The following is a 23,621-nucleotide window of genomic DNA, read 5'->3' on the forward strand; positions in this document are numbered from 1 at the left end:
GAGTCGGTCTCAGTCTCTGCCGCTGTCTCATCCCCTGGCCTCTCGCTGCAGCTGAATTGCCAAGATGTCGCTTTCTAACAAGCTGACTCTGGACAAGCTGGATGTGAAGGGGAAGCGGGTCGTCATGAGGTAATCCTCGGGGTTCTCCCGCAGCCTCTCCGGCCGGGGCAGACTTCTTTTCCTCCTGCCTCAAGTGACCTTTAGCCCTACTGTCGGTCCCAAGGGCTCTAGCCCAGTAGGGCAAGGCTGGCCACCATTGTGGCTGAGGTTTTGCCCGGGTTTAACGGTTTCTGACCTCATTTTCCCCAGCCCAGAAACTGAGCCGAATTTGCTCTTTGCTGGGGTGGATCCTCCCAGGGAGGGTCAGATTGCGGGGATCCATTTTGCCCTCTTTTCTTATTTCTGAAGGGCAGTTCCGTCGCCTCCAGTTCTCAGTTGGTGAGGTGGGACCTGATGCTTAGCCTGCAGATCCCTAGGCCTCCAGTGAAGGGACCTTGAAAGGTCATTTGGATAGTTTTCCTTCCTCCACCACCCTAGACCACCCCAGACAAATGAGAAACGGCCCACATTTCTAAGGTCCCTGCCCAAAGGGACATGTTTCCCAGAGGATGTTGTTCAGGAGCAGAATCCACTAAAGCGTTGAGGGTAGGAGGGTAGGAGGGTGAGGTAGGGTGGGGCGCACCGAAGGAGGCCCTGCAGAGCTTATGTAACAGGCCTCTGCCGCCATGTAGTGTCTTTGGACCACAGGCCTTGGGTTTTGCATCAGGATTGTGACACACACTGGGTAATGGTGGAGCAGGGTGTGGCTGCTCATTCTTGATGTTCTCTAACCTCACTCCCAGAAGTGGCTAGAGAAGCAGGATATTAGAATATTAGAAGTGGGGAAGGCTAGCCACCTGCCTTGGAGTCTCTTACTCCAAACATGTGGATCCCTGGCCACATGGCTTCTCCCTTGTTTGCCAAAATTACTAGTGTGATGTATGGAGTATTTACATTTCTCCTTTTTGTAACGTGTACATTCGTGCATGTCAGGAGCTAACTGCAGGAATTCAGTTAGGTATGTAACTGACTTGACCTTGATAGGATCCAAGGGTGGTGCTTTTGCCAGCATAAGGGCTTGACAGCATTGGGTAGTCTTGTCCTTTTAGGGAAGTGGTTGATTGATGGGCAGGCATGTGAATGATGTGATCCTTTCCCAATTTGGGCTGGTTCAAGAGAGGGCAACTTTTCTATATTAACGGTTCAGAAAGCAGTAGGGGATCTCCCTTTACTTAAGGCTTAAACTAGGTAGGTGCTGTGAATTGGTGTACTTTGTGGATGCCCTAAAAGTTAATGTAGCTCTCCCCTTCCCTCTAATTTCATTATGGCCACTATTAGTTTACAAGTGGCCTTTTCTGCTTTGCTTTGCTATGGCAATAATCAGAAGAACCCAATAGCTTATGGCCATGAAAAACGCCTGGTGTCCCCTTTTGCTAAATCACCTAGTCCTTTGCAATCTGAACAGAGTAGGAATCACAGACATCCTAGTATTAGATAATGGCCCTGTCTATCCCTCAGATGCTTTTAAGAAAGATGGATAGAACTTATGAAAAACAGGACAAGTGGAAAGTGGCGTGCAGCTAGATCTTGGCTGTTAAGTCACTTCAGTCGTGTCCGACTCTGTGCGACCCCATAGACGGCAGCCCACCAGGCTCCCCTGTCCCTGGGATTCTCCAGGCAAGAACACTGGAGTGGGTTGCCATTTCCTTTTCCAGTGCTTGAAAGTGAAAAGTGAAAGTGAACTCGCTCAGTCGTATCCGACTCTTAGCGACCCCATGGACTGCATCAGGCTCCTCCATCCTTGGGATTTTCCAGGCAAGAGTACTGGAGTGGGGTGCCATTGCCTTCTCCGATATCTTGGAGAACCTACAATTGCAGTCTGAGGCTTTATCTCCTCTCTTCCCAGGTTTGAGGAATTATCTGAGCTGGTTGAGAGTGAGACTGGAGGAAGTGCTTATCTTTTCTCCCTCTGGACCTAATTTGAAATATGTTTCTGCCCCAGGGCTCAAAGTTTCATTTAACACAGATTAACCGTAAGCCTTGAAATGATTGGCTAGTCCTGTTTTGCTGGTGGAAAATGACCTATCCAAGGTCACTGAACTAGCACGTTGGTGGAAGAACCAGAACTAGAATTTGGGTCTCCTTGCCTACCAACCATATCCTCTAAATTCTTGGATGTAGTGAACAAGGAGAGGTTAAAATAGACCTTTTGTCGGCTGAAGGTTGCAGTCAATAATTTCCCCCTGTAATCTGGATAAATTCTACTTATCTCATTTGAGGACAGGAAGTTGCTTTTTTCCCAGATTATTAATGTAGCTCTTGAAAAGAGCTCTTGAACATTGTAGGATTGCTTTTTGCAAGAATCTAGGTAGCTTTGCATGTCAGCTCAAATTTCTTTTTGTTTTAATTGCCTTTATGTAGTGGTTGCTGGCAGTGTTCCCGAAGTGGAGCCTCCAGAGTAGTGGCTGCTTTACTAGCCTCCTTTCTTTGTCTTGCAAAGGGGAGCTGTGATGTTTAGGGCCCCTGCTTTGAACTGCCAAGGGAAATTGACTGATTTGTTGAGGGAACTTCCTGATAGCCAGAAATCTCTGACTGGATAATTACCAGGTTGTACCTCAGTTTTTTAGGATTCCATTTGACTTTATAGACCTTGAGTAAATTTCCTGTTTAATTTTGCTGTGTCATTTCCTTTCTTTCTCTCATAGGTTGCCAGTCATACTCCTTTGCCAACTGGTGAAGCACTTCCCTTTTGCTTGCTCTCCCTCCTCCATTTTTTACAAACCTCACAGTTTTTCTCTAACCTGTTGTAACTTGTTAAGCAACAGCTACAAGTTGGTGTAGTGGAAGAAGAAACAGGGAGGAAAAACAGCAGAGAAGAAAAAAAAAGTCTCAGAGAGTCGCTCAGTCGTGTCTGACTCTCTGCGACCACGTGGTCTCCCACGAGGCTTCTCTGTCCATGGAATTCTCCAGGCAGAAATACTGGAGTGGGTTGCCATTTCCTGCTCCTGGGGATCTTCCTGACCAGGGATTGAACCTGGGTCTCCTGCATTGCAGGCAGATTCTTTACTGTCTGAACCACCAGGGAAGCCCTCTAAGAGAGCCATAATACCCCTATTTCCTGATCAGGGACAGTGAAGTAAGGGTGGGAATGGTTTCTTGGAGAGCTTTTAATGGAACTGGGCCTGGACTTCTGAGATTTCAGGTGATAGAGACTTGATATCCTTATTACAACTAAATTAATATTTTTAAGATTCATTCTGAAATAGTTATATGTTCACAGAACATTGCAAAGATAATATAGAGAGGTCCTGTGTTCACCCAGTTTCCTTCATTGGATACATCTTACATAATTACAGTACGATATCAAGAGTAGGAAGGAAGTTGACATTAGAATAAAGCATATAGTTCTTTGCTGTTTTATAACATGTGTAGATTTGTGTAACTCCGACCACTATCCAAGATACAAAACTAATTTTCTTTGAGCAGCACCAAGATCTCCCTATGTGTCATCCTTTAGCATCTTGGCCCCTCTCCCTCCATTCCTAAACCCCTGGTAACTACTAATCTGTCCTGCATTTCTATAATTTTATTTCAATATGTTATATAAGTGGGATCACACATGGCATTTTTTTCACCCAGCATAACGCCCTTGAGATTTATCCATATTGTTGTATGTATCAGTCGTTCATTCCTTGGATTGCTGAATAGTAGTCTGTGGTATGGGCTTCCTGGGTAGCTGAACTGGTAAAGAATCCACCTGCAATGCAAGAGACCCCAGGTCGATTCCTGGGAAGGTCCTCTGGAGAAGGGATAGGCTACCCACTCCAGTATTCTTGGGCTTCCCTGGTAGCTCAGACAGTAAAGAATCCGCCTGCAATGCCAGGGACCTGGGTTCAGTCCCTGGGTTGGGAAGATCCCCTAGAGGAGGGCATGGCAACCCATTCCAGTGTTCTTGCCTGGAGAATCCCATGGACAGAGGAGCCTGGCAGGCTGCAGTCCAGTGGGTCGCAAAGAGTCGGACATGACTGAAGAGACTTAGCACACATGCTTAACCTTTTGAGGAATTTCCAGACTGTTTTCCAAAGCAGCTGCATCATTTTACATTCCTACGGGCGTATGAGTGATCAATTTCTCTGCATCCTCACTAACTCTTGATGTCATTTTTTATTTCATCCACTCTGATATGAGTGGTGTGTAGTGATATCTGACTTTGTTCCTGAGGCTGAGCTCAGGATTAAGAGAAATAGAAAAGGAAAGGGTACAGATTTTACACAGGATAAGTGAAATGTGTAGGCCAGAGCAGTGTCTGTGGTGGAGTCCTCAGAGAGGAGATGTTAAAAGCAGAGCTGTTGTTAACATTAGGGGGAAGGTAATCCACAAGCAACGAGAAGAGAGTATAAGTCCTTTTCTCATCAGTAAGCTATGCCATGGCAGCATGGATAGGTGAGATAGATTCTTGAGTGTTTCTAGAGAATTTCTTCTGTGTCATGGCTCTGGGATAGGGAGCAGCACTGAAGGGGTGGCTTGTGCTCGGCCCCTTGCTGTTAACCCTTTTGAATGTGGGCCTTCTTGGAGTCTGCAGAGGGTGGGGGAAAATGATCCATGATGAGATACTCTATCCTCTTTGGAATGCTCTGAGCCTTGCTTAGGATATTTAAAGAAGATGCTTAGAATCAGAATCAAGTAGCCTGAAGTTAAGTAGACTGTTTCTTTTTTCAGAGGCATACTGCTTTTATTTTTCAAGATTTTAAATAAAGTATTTGAATATAGAATTAATCCTTCAACTCCTCTTTGGAAAGGTTATTCTTCAGTGAAGTAGCGTACAGGCCTAGGAGACATAGGAAATTGGTGGTCTTCTTAGTTGGTTTAGGATTTTGTAATTGTCTGCCAAGCCTCAGCCTAAGAGAGGAAGGACTAGTGATGGAGCTTTATGGTCAGACACAGCAACAAGTCTTTTTGAATCAGTCACACCTTCACTGTTGTCCTTTGGTGCGTGCTGCTAGCTGTTTTTAGTAATGGTTGATGTGCCTTTTAGATCACAGAATCATGTTTTGGAGAAGTCCTCACATGAATAATAATAGTTACCACTTTTATGGCACTGTTTATCAGTTACTCTCCTAAGCACTTTGCAGATCGCTAACTCATTTAATTCTCACAATAACTGTGAAGTAGATACTATCATCTCCATTCTATAGATGAAAAAGAAATCAACTTAAAAAGGATCTTGGCAGGTGAAACCTTACAGATAGCTAGCCACCACACATCATTGCTTTCTAGGGGATTGAGGTTCCAGTCTATCTGGAAGAAAGGGGAAGGAATGACAAGTTCTTAAAAATGATAAAGCAGCAAGAAGTTGCATAAGAAAGGAAACTGCTATATTTTTTTCTCCTGCCCTGGCCATGCCCTGTGGCTTTTGGGATCTTAGTTCACCAACCAGGAATTGAACCTGGACCCTTGGCAGTGGAAGCGCTGAGTCTTAACCACTGGACTGCCAGGGAATTCCCTGCCTGTGCTGTCTTGATCACTTCTCTTCTGATTGTCTGTTTGTTAGGTGGGCAGGGTCACATGTTCCATCCTCTCAGGTTTTTTTTTTTTTTAATTAAGTTTTTTAAAAAAATTGAAGTATAGTTGATTTACAATATTGTGTTAGTTTCAGGTGTACAGCAAAATGTCCTATCAGGCTTTTAGAAAGAAGCTATCTTATGGTTATTGACTGTTTTGCTTGAAGGATACTGTGTGAACTTAGCCTTGGACACTGGGTTTCTTTCTGGTCCTGAGATCCCAAACTTCGTCCAAAACGAATGATACTCTCTTGGTGTGTTTTATTTTTCCATTTTTTTTCTTTTGAGAAATGTTTGCTTCATTAGGACCCAGAAATAATACCAGGGAAATCAGAATCCAGATGTGTTCTTTATAACCTTACCCTTCAGGCTGCCACCATTGTTAGATAGTAGCATGCTGGGCCCATATAGAAATCTTTTTAGATGGAACTAGTTTCAGCTTCCCAGGTCTTCAGGGCTTGTTCCTGTGATTTTTTAAAAATTTTCCTCTTAAAAAGTGTGAGATACATACTTAAAAGGGCACAAATCAAAAGCTCAAAGAATTATCACAGAAAGAGCACATTTGTCACCAACATCAAGAAAGAGAACAATATCAGAACCCCTGAAGCTCCCTCTGGTGTCCTGTCTAAGTCACTACTCCCACTGTCTTCCACATGGCTAATCACTATCTTCTAATACTGCTGATTATTTTTAAGGTGACTTTTGAACTTCCACTTATTTAACTGGTTCACTAAAAGTACCTCTCATAATCTTTGAGGGAATGATAATTTGATTGTGGCTCTGAACTTGACACTTTGTTTCTTTTTCAGAGTAGACTTCAATGTTCCTATGAAGAACAACCAGATAACAAACAACCAGAGGTAATGTCCCTGCTACACCCTGAGCTAGGTTTAAGATGTACGTGGGTCTGAGTATATGTAATGAAATGGTTTTCCATTCTTATTGTAGAATTATGGCAACTTAAGCTGCATGATCTTGGCTTTCAACCAACCCACCATCTGGTTTGCTTTCTTATGACAATTTAGAAATTGAAAAAAAATCATTTTAAGAAGGTGATTTTTTTCCTCCTTTTTTTTAATTTGATGAATTTGAGGTTGTACATTTTTAAAGATTATCAAGGTTTAAGGTTACTTAGCTTTCCTGCAAAATGAAGAACTGTTCATGTAGTTTTACAAGCCCCTATTCTAACTGGCCCCCATAAAATCAGTTTTTGAGAATTTTGATTTAAGGGAAAAGACTTTGGAAGTAATACTTTCAGTCAGTTTAGGCTCTCCACATGTCTTGTTCAGGCTGTCCATGTCTTGGCTTCTAGATTCAGAAGCAGAAATTTTAAGTGATAGTATTGTTCTTGCTTTTGATTAGATTCTAAAAGATTTTTATTTTAAATGAAGGGTTTGAGCTGGAAAGGTATGTTCTAATGATCTAGGCCTGTGCTGTCTAGTAAAAATATAATAAAAGCCACATGTAATTTAAGATTTTCTAGTTGTCCCATTAAAAAGTAAACAAACAGATTAACTTAATTTTAATATATTTAATCCAGTAAGCTCCAAATAATCATTTTAATATATAATCAATTAAAAATTAATGAAAGGAACATTTAACTTTTTTGGTATTAAGTATTTGAGATCCAATACATATTTTACTCTTAGACAACATACCAGTCTGGCTAACCACATATCCAGTATTCAGGAGGTCCCTGTGGCTAATGGCTACCATATTGGACAGTGCAGGTATAGACCTAGAACATTTTTAGATATTGGCCCCAGAATAGAGCCTGGCATTCTGTCAAGCACATCCCTCCTGCACCATAGTGAAAGGTCTTTGTATAAGCCATCTCTGACCCTTCTTGGCTTTTTTGTTATTTTCTGCAACATACATAAAAAATTAGAAATATGCCTATCAAGGTATTTTATGAGTAGAAAGCAGAGAAACAAGTCCGAGTAGATCTTCATTTTCAGAAATCCGTGGAGTTGATAAATAAAATGAAGCATTAGAACTAATAGAACTTGACTGTTAAGGGAAAGCACTGAAGATTAATTTGGTTTCATTGGGCAAATGTACCTGATGAAGGTTTCTTGTTTATTTGGTATAATTGAGTTTTTATATCTGCCAAATAGCATAAGATAGTTAGAAATATAACCTGGCTTTTTATTATTCCATTCTTTGCTGAAATGTCATCTTATTAGAGAGACCTTCCCTGGCTACCCTCTCTAAAATCCCCTCCACCACTATTCTCCAGTCGTTCTTGTCACTGTACCTTGCTTTATTTTCTCCATAGTTCTTATCACTTCTGTGAGAGCAGAAATTATTTTATTCACTGTTGTATTCTCAGAATCTGATATAGTAGCTGCTACAAAAGTAGCATTCAACAAATATTTGTTGAATAAATAAATATTTTCTTTGTTATCAGGTTTAATTTCTTAAGTACTGCCATGAATGGAAAGTTAGTATTGGGTTTGTAACAAAAATTGAAGTGTTTAAAGAAGTTAAATAAATTTTTGGTTAAACTATAATTTAGTAAACGCAATGTGTTATGTAAACCACATTTTATATAATGTATTTATTTTATCCTACATAAAAAGTGACTTAGGATTTTGTAATGGGTACTGAAAAGTAACGTTTTTTCAGTTTTCCCAAAATTTCTTTTAATGGTTTCAAAATTTGAGAATTTTATATTTCTTCCAAAGTCAAACACTTAGGGTATTTCAGAGGTCCCTAAAAGCACCCACATGTTTGGTGATTCACTAGAAGGATTCACTGCTAAAGTTTATTAAGGTGAAAGGATTCACTGCTAAAGTTTATTAAAGTGAAAGGATGCATGACAGGATCAGCAAGCGGAAAAGACACAGGCAGAATCTGGAGAAATCCATGCTTAGGTTTCCATGCTCTCTCCCCCTCATGACACCAAGTGTGGTCCTTTTCTCCAGCAGTGAAAATGCAGTAATTGTGTGTGATATCTCTGCCCAGAAAAGCCCTTCAGAGACTCAACTCCCAAGATTTTTACTGGGAGCTGATCACATAGGTACCCTCTGTCCAGCAGCTACCAAAATTCCTTACTCCTGGAGGGAAGCAAGTGTTGAATATAAACCTGTTTGTACAGATGATCTAGGAACTGTGAACAGCCTTTGTCAGAGAACTGAAGGACCAGCTCAAAAGCCAAGTTCCCAGACACCAGCCAAGGGCCAACCTCGCAAGCAGGTCCTTCTGAAGACAGCAGTTTCCGTCCTGCTATATTAATTTTTTTTCTGCACAAGGTGCAAAACATGATGAAATTGTATAACCCTAGGTAGAGGGTTGACATCCTATTAACTTCTTCCCCTACACATGAACCTGAGGACCATCACTGAGTTGCTGACAGATTTGAAGGGATTTGGAGAAGAAAGGCTTTATGTTTTATGAGGCCATGAATAAAATAGTTCTCACTAATTCTTAGGAGTAGCCTTATTCTACTTGCTGTCTCTTCTTGGTTGCAGGATCAAGGCTGCTGTTCCAAGCATCAAATACTGCTTGGACAGTGGAGCCAAGTCAGTTGTTCTTATGAGCCACCTGGGCCGGCCTGATGGTGTCCCCATGCCTGATAAGTACTCCTTGCAGCCAGTTGCTGTAGAACTCAAATCTCTGCTGGGCAAGTATGTTTCAGGCTCTTGTCAACTCTGTGACAGGAGATGTTGTCAAGTATGTTGTTGCTGGTTCTTAACATTCAGACTGTTCAAGTGTTTCTGTGTCATAATCTCTCCAGGGATGTTTTGTTCTTGAAGGACTGTGTGGGCCCAGAAGTGGAGAAGGCTTGTGCTGACCCAGCTGCTGGGTCTGTCATCCTGCTGGAGAACCTTCGTTTTCATGTGGAGGAAGAAGGGAAGGGAAAAGATGCTTCTGGGAACAAGGTAGGACCTGTGATTTCGACATTAGTAGGGGTGAGGAGGGCTGAGTACATGAGACTGTGATTGAAGAATAGAAGAAGCTCATGTTTATTTTGACACCTTTTTATTGAAATACATATATAAATGCACAGCTTGATGAATTATCACAAAGTAAGCACACCTGTGTAACCACCACCGAGGTCAGAGAGTAAGATATTGCCAGCCCTGGAAGCCCTCCTCATCATGCTCAAGTGTTTTTGAAGTACCTTGGAAAGATGTGAACACCATTTGGGTGTAAGAGTATTTGGTGAACATGCTGCTTCTAATTGTCCCTTTGTTACACACCTGGCCTTTGATATATGAAGATGTATTTTTCTAATAGTATGTGATAATATCCTATCAGAATGTAGGCTATTGTTCCCAAGGACTGAGAGCAGACATTTACAGGTGGTTATGGGGAGTGAGTATTCATGATATACCAGCTGTTCTTCCAGCAGAGCCAGTTTTAGATTTTTTTGTCAGGGCTAGAACAGTTTTTATAAGCAGCAGGCCCTAGTGTATTATGGAAGAATAATCTGTATTTTTATTTAGAAGGGGAATTAACTTAAAGCTTGAACTTGTTACTTTTAAAACAGTAAATTAAATTTGATATCATTGGGGTTTTCTTATAAAAGAATCATGTGACCAGAAAAAGTACTTTCGTAAGTCAAGTGGAAAGGGACTATTTGGAACATTTGATTGAGTTAGGTAGATAATGGTCATGATGATATTACCTTGGGTTTAAGGCACTTTTCTTAAGTGTAAAGGATCTTTCTCTGAATTTCTTAAGATAAAGAATGACAGGTACCTTCATATTTTTAAAAAAAAAAAAACCTAGGTCTCAGAAAGGCAGTTATTTGACTAAAGTTAGGAGGAGGAGTACTGTTGCTGGGCTTTGTATGTAGCTCAGTCCATCAATAAGCAAACTTTATGTAAAGAGTCAGACAACAAATATTGTAGGCTTTGTGGGTCAGATGGTCAGTCACAACCTTGTATGGTTTCTGTTGGAACTAGTCAACTCTGTCATTGTTGTACAAAAGCAACCATAGGGGAAAAACCAAAAAAATTTTAAAAGGCAACCATAGATACCCACAACATAGATTACCGTGACCTGACAACCAGGATTTAAATACTAAATGATAGAGCTGGCTCTTTTGAGGATGATTTCGAATTTGCCTATTTGTAGAAAGGAAGCTGGACTTCTCACATGGCTCATTGGTAAAGAACCCACCAGCCAATGCAGGAGCCTTGGGTTCGATCCCTGGGTGGGGAAGATCCCCTGGAGGATTCATTAAATGAATTCATTAAATGATTCATTAAATGGATTCATAAAATACTGGCAACCTACTCCAGTATTCTTGCCTGGGAAATCCCGTGAACAGAGGTGCCTGGTGGGCTACAGTCCATAGGGTCGCAAAGAATTGGATACAACTGGGCATGCATGCTACTGGAGATCAGTGGAGAAGTAACTCCAGAAATAACTGCCTTCCTGAGACCTAGGTTTTTTTGTTTTTTTTTTTTTTTAAATATGAAGGTACTTGTCATTCCTTATCTTAAGAAATAAGAAGGGAATCAGAAAGCACCCTTTATACTTTCCAATCTTAATGTCTTTAGTATGTTGGGGAACAAGATGCTCTGAGGCTAGCATCTCAATCTCCTGTTGTGCTTCTGACATTTCTTAAGGTCATCAGAGTGCCTGCTTTCAAGCAGTTTCTTTTCTTAGCACTGCAGGCTCAGGTCTTGCCTTATCTTGCCTTTGGCATGGTCTTGCTACAGTAGTAGGAGTTAAATGCTGACCTAAAATTTGGTGCCCTTTTAGACTGAAACTCAAGCTGAAACTCAAACTCTTGGGCTTAGAAATGGCAGGAGGCAGGTTGAGGCAAATCGTTATATACAGTAAGTGATGAACCAACTGTGCTAGTCTATGTCTTTGTGGGTAGTTTACTTTACATTTAGTGTTCAGTGGCTTTTCATGCTTGAAATTTTTGGAGCGAGCCAGCCATAAGTTCAAAGTGAATAAAAAACGAAGTGAGGCATGAACTTTTTCCTTTATGCAGGGTACCTGCATTATCTTTTAGGAGCATTCTCTTCCTTCTGGTTCCTGGCAGATAAAAAATGAGAAATAGGTTCTGATTATTACTAATTTTTACAATACCTTTTTCATAGATAGCTTTTAATTTGTGTCATTTTCCCATGAACAGTTCTTAGAGAAGTTATCTTCCCTTTTTAATAGATGGGAAAGGATAGAGAAAAACTTGACAAAGGTTACACAGTAAATTAGTGTCAGACGTGGGCCTAGAACCCAGGTCTCCTGGCATTTGGGCAGTGTTTTCATGACTACACATCTTGCAGTCAGCGGTGGCAGATAATATTCCATTTTAAAGAGATTATGGGGGCTCTACACTTTAGTTTTAGCATTAGTGCCCCTGTGTTCTTTGGGCCACTAGAGGAAAGCCCGTTCTTTGTGACAGCCTTCTTCATTTCAATATATAGGAGAAGGGGAGTGGACAGTGACTAAACATCTGCTTTGATACTTCTCTGTCATAATCCCCCTCATCTGGTTTTCTATGCATCTTTGCTTTGTTTCTTACTGGAGACTCATTGTTTATCGTGCTGTCCTGCTTTCTTTCCCCTATGAAAAGGGTAGTATCCCTGGATAATGAGCTGACATTCAAAGCCGTATGTTTTACATCAACTTTCTGTCCTCTGTCTTTTTTGTAGAAGTATATTGTTTTCTCAGATGCCTAACTTCCAGGGAAAGCTATATGAATTACCTCCTTTTGATATATACAGTGTTTCTGAGGTGCTTTTCTGTTGTCAGGTTTCCATCTGCCTTCTCTGTCCCAGCTTGTCCTTGTTGCTTTCATGAGAAATATGTATGAGTCTTGGCAGCTAGCAGCTTGACACAAGTATAATCCTAAATTTTACAAGGAGAATATGTTAAAATGAAGCAATGAGTCAAGGAGAGAGAAGGATAATTTGTATTTTGTCCTAGGAGCTGGAGAGAGACCAGTAGGATGTGATTAGAGGTTAAGCTGTGATTTAGGAATCTTAGGCTTGCAATTTGAGGGAAGGCAAAGGAGAGCAGAAACATACAGAAATGAGCAAAAGATCTGGAATATTTGGAAGAAAGAACAGATCCTGTTGCTAGTTTTAAAAATTGCTATCCTGCCAACTCAGAGTCTTTAGATATGTTGAAGAGGACTCTTGGTATGAAATGCTTTTATAGTTTCTTTGGAATCATCAATATCTCCCTTTTTTGTTTTTCTCTTCAGGTTAAAGCTGAGCCAACCAAAATAGAAGCCTTCCGAGCTTCACTTTCTAAGCTAGGGGATGTTTATGTCAATGATGCTTTTGGCACTGCTCACCGAGCCCACAGGTACTAAAAGTTTTTTGTTCATTGTCAAACGGGGAGAGCATTATTTCTCTGTTTACTTAAGCAGCCAAAGCTCTGGAATAGTTTTGGAAATTTCTGTGTTGTATTGTGGTCTTTTTGGATTCTATCTCTAATTGGAGCTACAAATAAAACTGTGGTTCTTGTTGAGTATCCCTGATCTAAAGATGAAATAAAAGTAAAAAATGTTGAGGATTGTGGAACTTTTTGTCGAGCTTTAGGAAGATGTTGTTTTGTCTTACTTCGGATATTTCATGGAGAGCTCTCCCTTTGTGATTGCTGTGGGAGCAGAGTCTTAGGCTATCAGTAGGAAGCAAACCGAGGAATCCTTCCCTGTTGGCATCACCTGGCTGATAATTTATTGTGGTTAAACCCTTGGCCTGAAGACTATTAATTGGGTATCTTAAATTCTACTTAAGGTAGTTGCTTTTCACTGCATTATTATGCTTTATCCTGCATTATTAGCCAAAAACCTTATCTTGTACTTAAGTGTTTTGTTGTAGTTTGGGGATGAAAACCATGGTGTCCTGGTGTCTCAAAAGTGAAAGTATTTCAGTGATAAGGAGAAGGCCTTTAGAATTGGGAGAATTGCTAAGGATTGACTAAAATTTGAATGTCTCTGTTCCTTTCTAGCTCCATGGTAGGAGTAAATCTGCCAAAGAAGGCTGGAGGTTTTTTGATGAAGAAGGAGTTGAACTACTTTGCCAAGGCCTTGGAGAGCCCTGAGCGACCGTTCCTGGCCATCCTGGGCGGGTACAGAGAACTCTTCAAGATCATGCTTTAAGTAGTGTTTTATACCTGGTTCAGTTCAGTTCAGTTTAGTCGCTCAGTTGTGTCTGACTCTTTGCAACCCCATGGAATGCAGCACACTAGGCCTCCCTGTCCATTGCCAACTCCTGGAGTCTACTCATGTCCATTGAGTCGGTGATGCTAACCAACCATCTCATCCTTTGTCATCCCCTTGTCCACCTGTCGTCAGTCTTTCCTAGCATCAGGGTCTTTTCAAATGAGTCAGCTTTTTGCATCAGGTGGCCAAAGTATTGGAGTTTCAGCTTCAACATCAGTCCTTCCAATGAACACTCAGGACTGATCTCCTTTAGGATGGATTGGTTGGATCTCTTCACATTCCAAGGGACTCTCAGGAGTCTTCTCCAACATCACAGTCCAAAAGCATCAATTCTTCAGCGCTCAGCTTTCTTTACAGTCCAACACTCACAACCATACATGACTACTGGAAAAACCATAGCCTTGACTAGACAGACCTTTGTTGAAGTGATCTCTAGTCTTTCCCATTCTATTATTTTCCTCTATTTTCTTTGCACTGATCCCTGAGGAAGGCTTTCTTATCTTTCCTTGCTGTTCTTTGGAACTCTGCATTCAAATGGGTATATCTTTCCTTTTCTCCTTTTCTTTTCACTTCTCTTCTTTTCACAGCTACCTGTAAGGCCTCCTCAGAAAGCCATTTTGCTTTTTTGTATTTCTTTTTCTTGGGAATGGTCTTGCTCTCTGTCTCCTGTACAATGACACGAACCTCCGTCCATAGTTCATCAGGCACTCTATCAAACCTAGTCCCTTAAATCTATTTCTCACTTCCACTGTATAATCATAAGGGATTTGATTTAGGTCATACCTGAATGGTCTATTGGTTTTCCCCACTTTCTTCAATATCTGGGCCTACCTACTAGTAGGCCATAACTTGGGCTTCCTTGATGGCTCAGTGGTAAAGAATCTGCCTGCAATACAGGAGCTGCAGGAGACGTGGGTTCAATCCCTGGGTCAAGAAGATCCCCTGGAGGACAGAATAGCTTACCCACTCCAGTATTCTTCCTTGGGAAATCCCATGGACAGAGGAGCCTGGCGGGCTACAGTCCATAGGGTCACAAAGTGTCAGACATAACTGAAGTGACTGAGCACAAGCATGAGGCCATAAATTGGGTGGTTTATTGTTATTAGCACAATCAAACTGGGTGACTGAGGAAAATTTAATAAAGGGAGTATCTGCAAAGGTGTGGGTGGGGTTTAGGGAAACACAAAAGGGACTATACAGTCATCTGAGGAAACCATCATCACCACCCTTAGACCTGAAGGGCAAAAGGGAAGTGATGGTTACCAGAATCCAGAGAGGGTAGTTGTGTGGAGATGGACCTCTGATAAGAACTGTATAGCCTTTGGTCAAGGGATGGAGGATAGTCATCTAGCAGGGAAGGAGCCAGGGAAATAGATACTCTGATCTCATTTTAATGTCCTATTGATGTATCCCCTCTTACCCACAATGGGCTGCAACCCAGCTGGATGTCAGAGGGCAGAGGACCTCCTTGATGCAGTCTATGCAGGTCAGCCTCCTGGGACAGAGAACAGGGCTAGAAAGGATAGAAAATGGTTCTGGGGAGAAGAATTGGAAAGATCCACTATTACCCACTAATGCTCATCTAACAATTTTTGAAGCACTTGAGCCTTTCAGATATGAAAACCTCCTTATATGTGTTGAATATATTGTTTGGAACTCATTTTTTCAGATCCGATACCTTTTTATATTTTCTCCTATGGGGAAAAGTACTCTGAATAGTGATATGCTACTGGTTTAGTTAAAAGTAGAAATTTCAGAAGTGTAGGTCAAGAGACTAGGAGGATACATTTTAGGTGATAAAGTAGGGACAGAGACCTGGGACTTCCTGGATAAGATCTTGTCACTTGGCACGACTCTCTAGATAGCAGCCTCTTTATGGCTAGATGCTCCTGACCCTTTTATGAGCAGGGTATTTTTTTCCCATGGGACTGAACACACTCAGCATTTCCCTATGAAAGCTGATTCTGGAGTTGGGTGTCAATTTCAGGTAGCATAGTTACTCTCCAGGCTTCATGAGCCCAGTTTCAGGGTCCTAAAAATAGTTAAGGTAGGTACTTGAATCTGTGTCCTGGAAGCATTGCCACTCTTGTGCACTGGATTATAAAGGTCAGCCTCTGATCTTTGCTTCTCTGGAGACTAGGACTTGAGTTTTGTTCTCAGTCCTTCTCTAGACCTGGAATATGGGAGTGAGTGCTACCTAGTGCTTATGATTAGGTTTTGGACTCTGCCTAAAATTGCTATTTGGGGGAAGTTTACACGGAGGGTTTTTTTTGGCCACCTTTCTTGCAATGTAGTGTCCCTGAGAACATTAACAATATAGGTGAAGAATTTATATTTAATTAAAAAAAATTATTCTGTTGGGAATTCCCTAGTGGTCCAGTGGTTAGGACTCCTTGCTTTCACTGCCCAGATTCTACCCCTGGTAAGGGAACTAAGATTCCACAAGCCATGCAGTGTGGCCAAAAAGAGAAAAAAACCCAAAACATTGTTGTAGAAACATTCAAACATTATAGAAGTTGAAAGAATAGTATAATAAACTCACAGGTACCTATTACCCTGTTCTAATAATTACTGGCATTTTTGCCAATCCAGTTTCATCTGTCCTCTAATCCTTTTTATGTCAGGAGTGTTTGAAAGCAAGCCTTAGATATCATATAATTTCATTTCTTATACTTCTGTATACATCTCATAGCTTGAGATTTCTTTTAAAATAACCACCTGTTAAACCTAACAAAATTTAAGAGTCTTATTATTAATACTGTCATCCAATACCCAGTCTATATTCAGAAATTCTCCATCATTTCAGAAATGTCTTTTACAGTCAGTTTGTTTGAATAAGGATCTAAATGAAGTCTATGCATTGTATTTGGTTGTTGCTGCTAAGTCGCTTCAGTCGTGTCCGACTCTGTGTGACCCCATAGACGGCAGCCCACCAGGCTTCCCGTCCCTGGGATTCTCCAGGCAAGAACACTGGAGTGGGTTGCCATTTCCTTCTCCAATGCATGAAAGTGAAAAGTGAAAGTGAAGTCACTCAGTCGTGTCCGACTCTTCGCGACCCCATGGACTGCAGCCCACCAGGCTCCTCTGTCCATGGGACTTTCCAGGCAAGAGTACTAGAATGGGGTGCCATTTGGTTGTTAGGTATATTTTATTTTATAATGCTGCTGCTAAGTCGCTTCAGTCATGTCTGACTCTGTGCGACCACATAGACGGCAGCCCACCAGGCTCTCCCATCCCTGGGATTCTCTAGGCAAGAATACTGGAGTGGGTTGCCATTTCCTTCTCCAATGCATGAAAGTGAAAAGTGAAAGTGAAGTCGCTCAGTCGTGTCTGACTCTCAGCGACCCCATGGACTGCAGCCTACCAGGCTCCTCCATCCATGGGATTTTCCAGGCAAGAGTACTGGAGTGGGGTGCCATTGCCTTCTCCTATTTTTTATAACCTTAACCCTAATTATTTTATAATAGTTCCCTCTTATTATTTTTCATTCCATTGATTTGTTGAAGAAACAGGGTATTTGATGTATAGAATATCCCATGTTCTTTATATGTTGAGTCTCTTTTCATCCTTTCTGTTTCCCTCTCACTCTCTGTGTGTGTATGTGTATGTTTTTGTATAAAGCAGTTAATCCATTTTTACTCTTGGTGGTGCTCAGTCTTTACAAGTGAGAGATCAGTAGTCTCTTGCCATCCATTCTCCCACATCACTATTGTTTTGAACCTCCATTTCACAAATCCTAGCATAAGGCCTCTTACAGAATAGATATCATCTTGTTTATTGAATGAAGAGGCAAATAAGCCCAAGGTGATTTGCTTATTTAAGTGGGATTTAGATATATATAGGGGGGTCTGCCGTGGTGGCTCAGAGGTTAAAGGGTCTGCCTGCAATGCGGGAGACCTGGGTTCAATCCCTGGGTCTGGAAGATCCCCTGGAAGAAATGGCAACCCACTCCAGTATTCTTGCCTGGAGAATCCCACGGGGTTGCAAAGAGTCAGAAACGACTGAGCAACTTCACTTCACTTAGATATATAGGAATATTTGTGGAAAGCAAGCCATTACTTATGTGAAGGATTTTAAAGGTTGTGCTTCAAGTGAATTTGTTTTTCTTCTGTTTGCTGCTAAGTCGCTTCAGTCTTGTCCGACTCTGTGCGACCCCATAGATGGAAGCCCACCAGGCTCCCCTATCCCTGGGATTCTCCAGGCAAGAACACTGGAGTGGGTTGCCATTTCCTTCTCCAATGCATGAAAGTGAGAAGTGAAAGGGAAGTCGTTCAGTCATGTCTGACTCTTAGCGACCCCATGGACTACAGCCTACCAGGCTCCTCCATCCATGGGATTTTCCAGGCAAGAGTACTGGAGTGGGGTGCCATTGCCTTCTCCTTTCTTCTGTTTGCTGCTGCTAAGTCGCTTCAGTCGTGTCCGACCCTGCACAACCCCATAGACGGCAGCCCACCAGGCTTCCCCATCCTTGGGATTCTCCAGGCAGGAACACTGGAGTGGGTTGCTATTTCCTTCTCCAATGCATGAAAGTGAAAAGTGAAAGTGAAGTCGCTCAGTCGTGTCCGACTCTTCACGACCCCATGGACTGCAGCCCACCAGGCTCCTCCATCCATGGGATTTTCCAGGCAAGAGTACTGGAGGGGGGTGCCATCGCCTTCTCCATTTCTTCTGTTTAGATATGTATATTTCTCTCACAGGGAGGTGAAAGGTACATCTGTGTTGATTATCTTATTTCCCTCTTCTAGAATATAAGCTCCAAGGGGGTAGGGATCTTTGCTTTTGCCCAGTGATGTTTATGTTTCTTAAAGACCTAGAACAGTGCTTGGCACAGAGTAAGTACTCAGTGTTTTTTAAGATTTTTTTTTTTTGATGTGGACCATTTTTAAAGTCTTTATTGAATTTATTACACCATTACTTCTGTTTTACATTTTGTTTTTTTGGTAATGAGGCATGTGGGATATTAGATCCCTGACCAGGGATCAAACCCACACCCCCTGCGTTGGAATGCAAAGTCTTAGGCACTGGACTACCAGGGAAGTCCCACAACCAATGTGTTGAATCAAGTGGTCCGATAGAATAATGAATGCCATAAAGCAAATGTTCCAGCAACTAAACATGGACCTAAGAGTGTGAATATCTTGTCTATTTTTGCTCAGTATATATTTGTTTGGTATGTAATTTGATACCTGCTTTAGGGTTAGGACAGTTCTCAGTGAGCTTAGGGATCCCACAATTAGCAATCTTTCTCAAGTATAATTACCAGTCTTGACCTTTGATTTTGGGGGAATAAGAGGGACAAAACAGATCTATTTGGAACTTGTGATTTCTTTAGATGATTGCAAGTCTTCTAAGCCCTTCTTGGCCAAGAGCCACACCTTAAAAAGATTTCTTAGTAATGGATTGGCTTTTTCGTGTTGGAGAAACATAGGGCAAAGCTAGCCAGTACTTTTTAAGAAATATTTTTTTAATGTTTAATTGGAGGATAATTGCTTAACAGTGTTGGTTTCTGCTGTACAACAACATGAATCAGCTATAAGAATATATATATCCCTTCCCTCTTGAGACTTCCTCCCACCACCCCCATCCCACCCCTATAGGTCTTCACAGAGCACCAGGCTGAGAGCCAGTACTTTTCTCACTCTGTGGGACATTTCTCTGTTCCTGTCCCTTGATATAAAACCTCAGGCTTTGTGTAATACCAGCTCTTTAGTCCTTTGTTCTTTTGGTGATGATTCTTGCTTTCCCTTCCAGAGCTAAAGTTGCAGACAAGATCCAGCTGATCAGTAATATGCTGGACAAAGTCAATGAAATGATTATTGGTGGTGGAATGGCCTTTACCTTCCTTAAGGTGCTCAACAACATGGAGGTAGGAAACCGATGCCAAGTAGATGTGAAATAGCTCTCCATGAGAAATAGGTTATGTAAATTTACAAAGGAAATTAGCTTATGGCATGAGCCCTAAAAACTCCATTTTTATTTATTTTGCAAGTTGTTTTTCTTTTGTCTTAGAATTATTCCTTTATATTGTGCTGTATTTCATACTGTCTGCTTTGTGAGGTAACCACATTCTTAGTATATAGGCTGACCTTCCTCATCTTGACTTCCCTATATAGATTGGCACTTCTTTGTTTGATGAAGAGGGATCCAAGATTGTCAAAGACCTGATGTCCAAAGCTGACAAGAATGGCGTGAAGATTACTTTGCCTGTTGACTTTGTCACTGCTGATAAGTTTGATGAGAATGCCAAGACTGGCCAAGCCACTGTGGCCTCTGGCATACCTGCTGGCTGGATGGTGAGTCACTTGGGTGGTTGGTAGTATGAGTGAACAAATACATTTTGGTATCATTCATTCAACTAATAAAAAATTAAAGGAAGTGCTCCAAATATGGCAGTGAGCCCTTCCTTCAGGGAGAGTCCATGGGGCAAAAGCAGTGGTATCAGATTGCTGCTAAGACTTTTCATTTGAAAAGTGAGGGCAAAACTGCTTTTGTTTCTTCATCTATTTAATGTTTATTAAGTACTTAACTGATTGCTGTGGATGATGCTATGTACTTTCATAGTTTGGGCTGTTCTGTTGGATTAAATATTATTATTTCTGCCTAGAACCCTGTATAAGAATTTTTTTGTATATGAAAACATTAAAGTAGTACAATTATTACAAGCAGGGAAAAATCTATGTGTATATTAAGGACTTATTTAAATAGTTGATTGTAGTACTCTCCATTTGTTATCATTCTAATATCTGTAGAAAATTGTTAATGTTGACATACTACTTTGCTTAGTCACTGTCCTTTTGTTAGGCATGTGGCTTTAAGTGTGGTTCCAAGAACAGCAGCATCATTTTGAAGCTTGTTAAAAACTGCAAATTCCTGCCCCCTTCTCCCAACCTGCTGAAGCAGAAACTGGGAGTAGGGCCCAGAAATTTGTGCTTTAACAAGCCATCCTGATGATTCTGATGCACCACAAGGTTTGAGCACCACTGATCTAGTTTAGTGTTTTTCAACCTCGGCACTACTGACATCTCAGGTAGTTTTAGTTATGGAGGGCTGTTGTTGCATTGTAGAATGTATAAGGACTGTTTGCCCACTAGATACTAAGTAGCAACTCCCTACCACCTCTAAATCATGATAGACAAAAATGTTGAGCTATTACCATGTGTTCCCTAGGGAGGGGTGGAATTGACCCTAGTTGAAAACCACTGAGCTAGTACAGTCATAAAATAATGTGGCTAAAAATGTTTTTATCAAATAACTTTTGAGGTTTTCCCTTAGACTTGATCTTCCGTAAAGGATATGAACAAGTTTGTAATTTTAAAGAATGAAATGTATCTTGTATCTTTTAGTTCTAGAAGACACTCTGATATTCAGCCTTGAGTTCTGGTTTTGGTGGAGGTGTGGTATTTGCTCCTCTAAGTAGCTTTTCTTGGTAGCTCATCCTCTCTTTTTAAATCTGCCTTTTAGGGCTTGGACTGTGGTCCTGAGAGCAGTAAGAAGTATGCTGAGGCTGTTGCTCGGGCTAAGCAGATCGTGTGGAATGGACCTGTGGGTGTATTTGAATGGGAAGCTTTTGCCCGAGGAACCAAAGCCCTTATGGATGAGGTGGTGAAAGCCACTTCCAGGGGCTGCATCACCATCATAGGTAAAGGGTACAAAGCTAATGCCATGTGAGCTAGCAGATCAGAGGAAAGTAGAGGAGAAATAGTTCACTTTTCCTAGGTTCCTTGGTGCTGGGTGGATCTTGAGAGCTAAGTGGGTATATGATTCATGGAGAAACCTCTAAATGAGATGGAGTTGGGGGGTTATCAGCTACCTTTTGGGCTTGAGAACACAGTGCCTTATAATTTTGGTGCCAGTCTTTTTTCTCTTCTCTTCTTTCCCCTTTTTATTTGGCTTTTGTTCAACAGGTGGTGGAGACACTGCTACTTGCTGTGCCAAATGGAACACAGAGGATAAAGTCAGTCATGTGAGCACTGGGGGTGGTGCCAGTTTAGAGCTCCTGGAAGGTGAGGATCTTTAATGTTTTTGGCTTATTTGGAGGAATGACAGGGTTTATGCAGTAAGAGTAAAGTAGAATGGGGTGGAGACAGTAGGTGGTAGGGTTGTCATTAGAAGTCATGGGCAATACAAAAGGAGGAACGTCAAGTAAAGCTCCTGGGTTCCATTTGATGTGGGGAGGGCCGGATGGGAAGACTTTTATTCTCAAAGAGGTTACACACTAGTATACCTGGGGCCCAGAATATAGAAGTTACTCAACTCCTGGCCATATATCCTAGAGAAGAACTGCTATGTTATTAGGAAGATAGGAGGGGACAGATCTGGCTTAGTGGATCTTATAGTAATGCTGACCGTGTGTGTGTGTTTGTGTGTTTGTGTGTTCTCTCAAAAACAGGTAAAGTGCTTCCTGGAGTGGATGCTCTCAGCAGTGTTTAGTACTTTTCTGCCTTCTGGTTCCTGTGCATAGCCCCTAAGTCAACATAGCACTGTCTGCATCTCCACTTGGCATTAGCTAATGTCTTCCCCTTTGTCAAGAATCAGCTAGTAGCCAAGGGATGTAGTGCCAGGAACCCTCAAACAGTTGCAGAACATCTCAGCTCATCTTTGCTGTACCTGGGAATTGCCTACATTCTTCAAGATCCCATTTGAATTTCTTAGAGACTAAACCGTTGTGCATTCTAGAGTACATATATTTATATTATGCCTGTTAAAGTGGGCTGTGTTAGCTTAGTTCTCTTTCTGAAGTAGCTTATTCTGATTAGCTTTGTCATTGCTTTACCACTCAGCATGAAAACAAGATGAAATTCCAATTATTGGTACGGAGGGAGATGAAGTTGATGACACATTAAATAAAAAGATCCATTGAAACTGGATTTTTTTTTCCTGTCCTATTTTGTTATTTAGGATGAGAACAGAATCTTGAGGAAGGGGTCAGGTCATCTGTGTCCATGATTCTAAGTAACATGCTTAAACTGTTAACATCTCGATTTCCTAAACAAGGTATCTGTTAATTTCATACATGGGGAGATTTAGCTCCCTTATAGCCTCTGTTCCATATATACTTCCCCTATTTGATTCTCCCAGTATAGTTTTGTCATAATTTGAGATTTAATTAATAGAAGCCTACATTGTGATTATAACTACAATTCATAGCTGAACTATGCCATGATTATATTTCCTTATATACCTTTTTTCTTTGGAGTTAAAAAATAGTTTTAAAACTTGGTGTCTTTTTTTCTGTGTATCTATCACTGATTCATTCCCAACATACTCAAACGTACCAGTTGGTTCTTTTTTTCTTTTGGCCGCACTGTGTGGCATGTGGAACTTCCTAAGCAGGGATCAAACCTGGGCCCCCTGCAGCCAGAAGCATGGTCTTAACTGCTGGACCACTGGGGTAAGTCCCAGTTGGTTCATTTTTATTAGAGATGTCCCTTCTGGAGTCCTTGTGTTCCTGTTCCAGTTTGTCCTGGATGCCCCCTAGATTGCCTGTATAGCTGTTGCCCTGGGGTTTCTTTCCAGAGGAAATCTCTGGGGTAGCTCTTGGGGATTTCTTTAAACTCCTGTGTTGGGCCTTCCCTTTCCTGAATCTCTTCCCCTCCCCACCCTTTCTTCTTTTACTCTTCCTTTTGTGAAACATAAGACTCCATTAGCTTTATGAGAAATTGAGTGCCTAGGAGGTAAAATTTTTGTGTGTCTGAAGATATCTTTATCTAACTCATATTTGCCTATTTGGTTATATGTAGAATTTCAGCCTACACAGCAGTTTCTCAGAATTAGAGGCTTTGATTCATTGTTATTGCTGAAAATCTAATGACACTGTATCAAAAGATCAAAGTAATTCCAATGACATGATTCTTTTACTGTCCTTGTAATTGTCCCTCCTT

General features: G+C 41.3%; 2 protein-coding genes across 3 annotated transcripts in view; one reads left to right on the forward strand and one right to left on the reverse strand.

Annotated features, from left to right (window-relative positions):
• On the forward strand, positions 1–22,607 carry PGK1 (phosphoglycerate kinase 1). Its single transcript, XM_086387296.1, has 11 exons — positions 1–129; positions 6,410–6,460; positions 9,074–9,229; positions 9,340–9,484; positions 12,775–12,878; positions 13,527–13,646; positions 19,492–19,606; positions 19,854–20,033; positions 21,202–21,379; positions 21,645–21,743; positions 22,130–22,607. Exons 1-11 carry the CDS (start codon positions 65–67, stop codon positions 22,168–22,170), a joined length of 1,254 nt encoding a protein of 417 aa, XP_086243422.1. The 5' UTR covers positions 1–64; the 3' UTR covers positions 22,171–22,607.
• TAF9B (TATA-box binding protein associated factor 9b) overlaps positions 9,568–23,621 on the reverse strand; it is a 25,930-nt gene continuing 11,876 nt past the window's right edge. Inside the window, exons 7-8 of one of the 2 annotated variants that reach the window (XM_086387298.1) lie at positions 12,274–12,416; positions 9,568–11,600 (exon numbers count right to left, since the gene is read on the reverse strand). In XM_086387298.1, coding sequence (XP_086243424.1) covers positions 11,574–11,600; positions 12,274–12,416 — 170 coding nt within the window. In that variant the 3' untranslated portion in view covers positions 9,568–11,573. Of the gene's footprint in view, positions 11,601–12,228; positions 12,417–23,621 lie in introns of those variants that run through there. The other variant, XM_086387297.1, reaches the window with a different exon arrangement.

This window comes from Bos grunniens, chromosome X, assembly GCF_055505025.1.
Source record: "Bos grunniens cultivar Pamir isolate PY7600 chromosome X, Bosgru_T2T1.0, whole genome shotgun sequence".
NCBI lineage: Eukaryota > Metazoa > Chordata > Mammalia > Artiodactyla > Bovidae > Bos > Bos grunniens.

Bases quoted from the DNA above. Each gene is read 5' to 3' on its own strand.
- PGK1 (XM_086387296.1), top strand. From the start codon at position 65: ATGTCGCTTTCTAACAAGCTGACTCTGGACAAGCTGGATGTGAAGGGG. The intron at 130-6,409 runs GTAATCCTCGGG...TTTCTTTTTCAG, and splicing joins GGGAAGCGGGTCGTCATGAG to AGTAGACTTCAATGTTCCTA. The intron at 20,034-21,201 runs GTGAGTCACTTG...TCTGCCTTTTAG, and splicing joins GCATACCTGCTGGCTGGATG to GGCTTGGACTGTGGTCCTGA.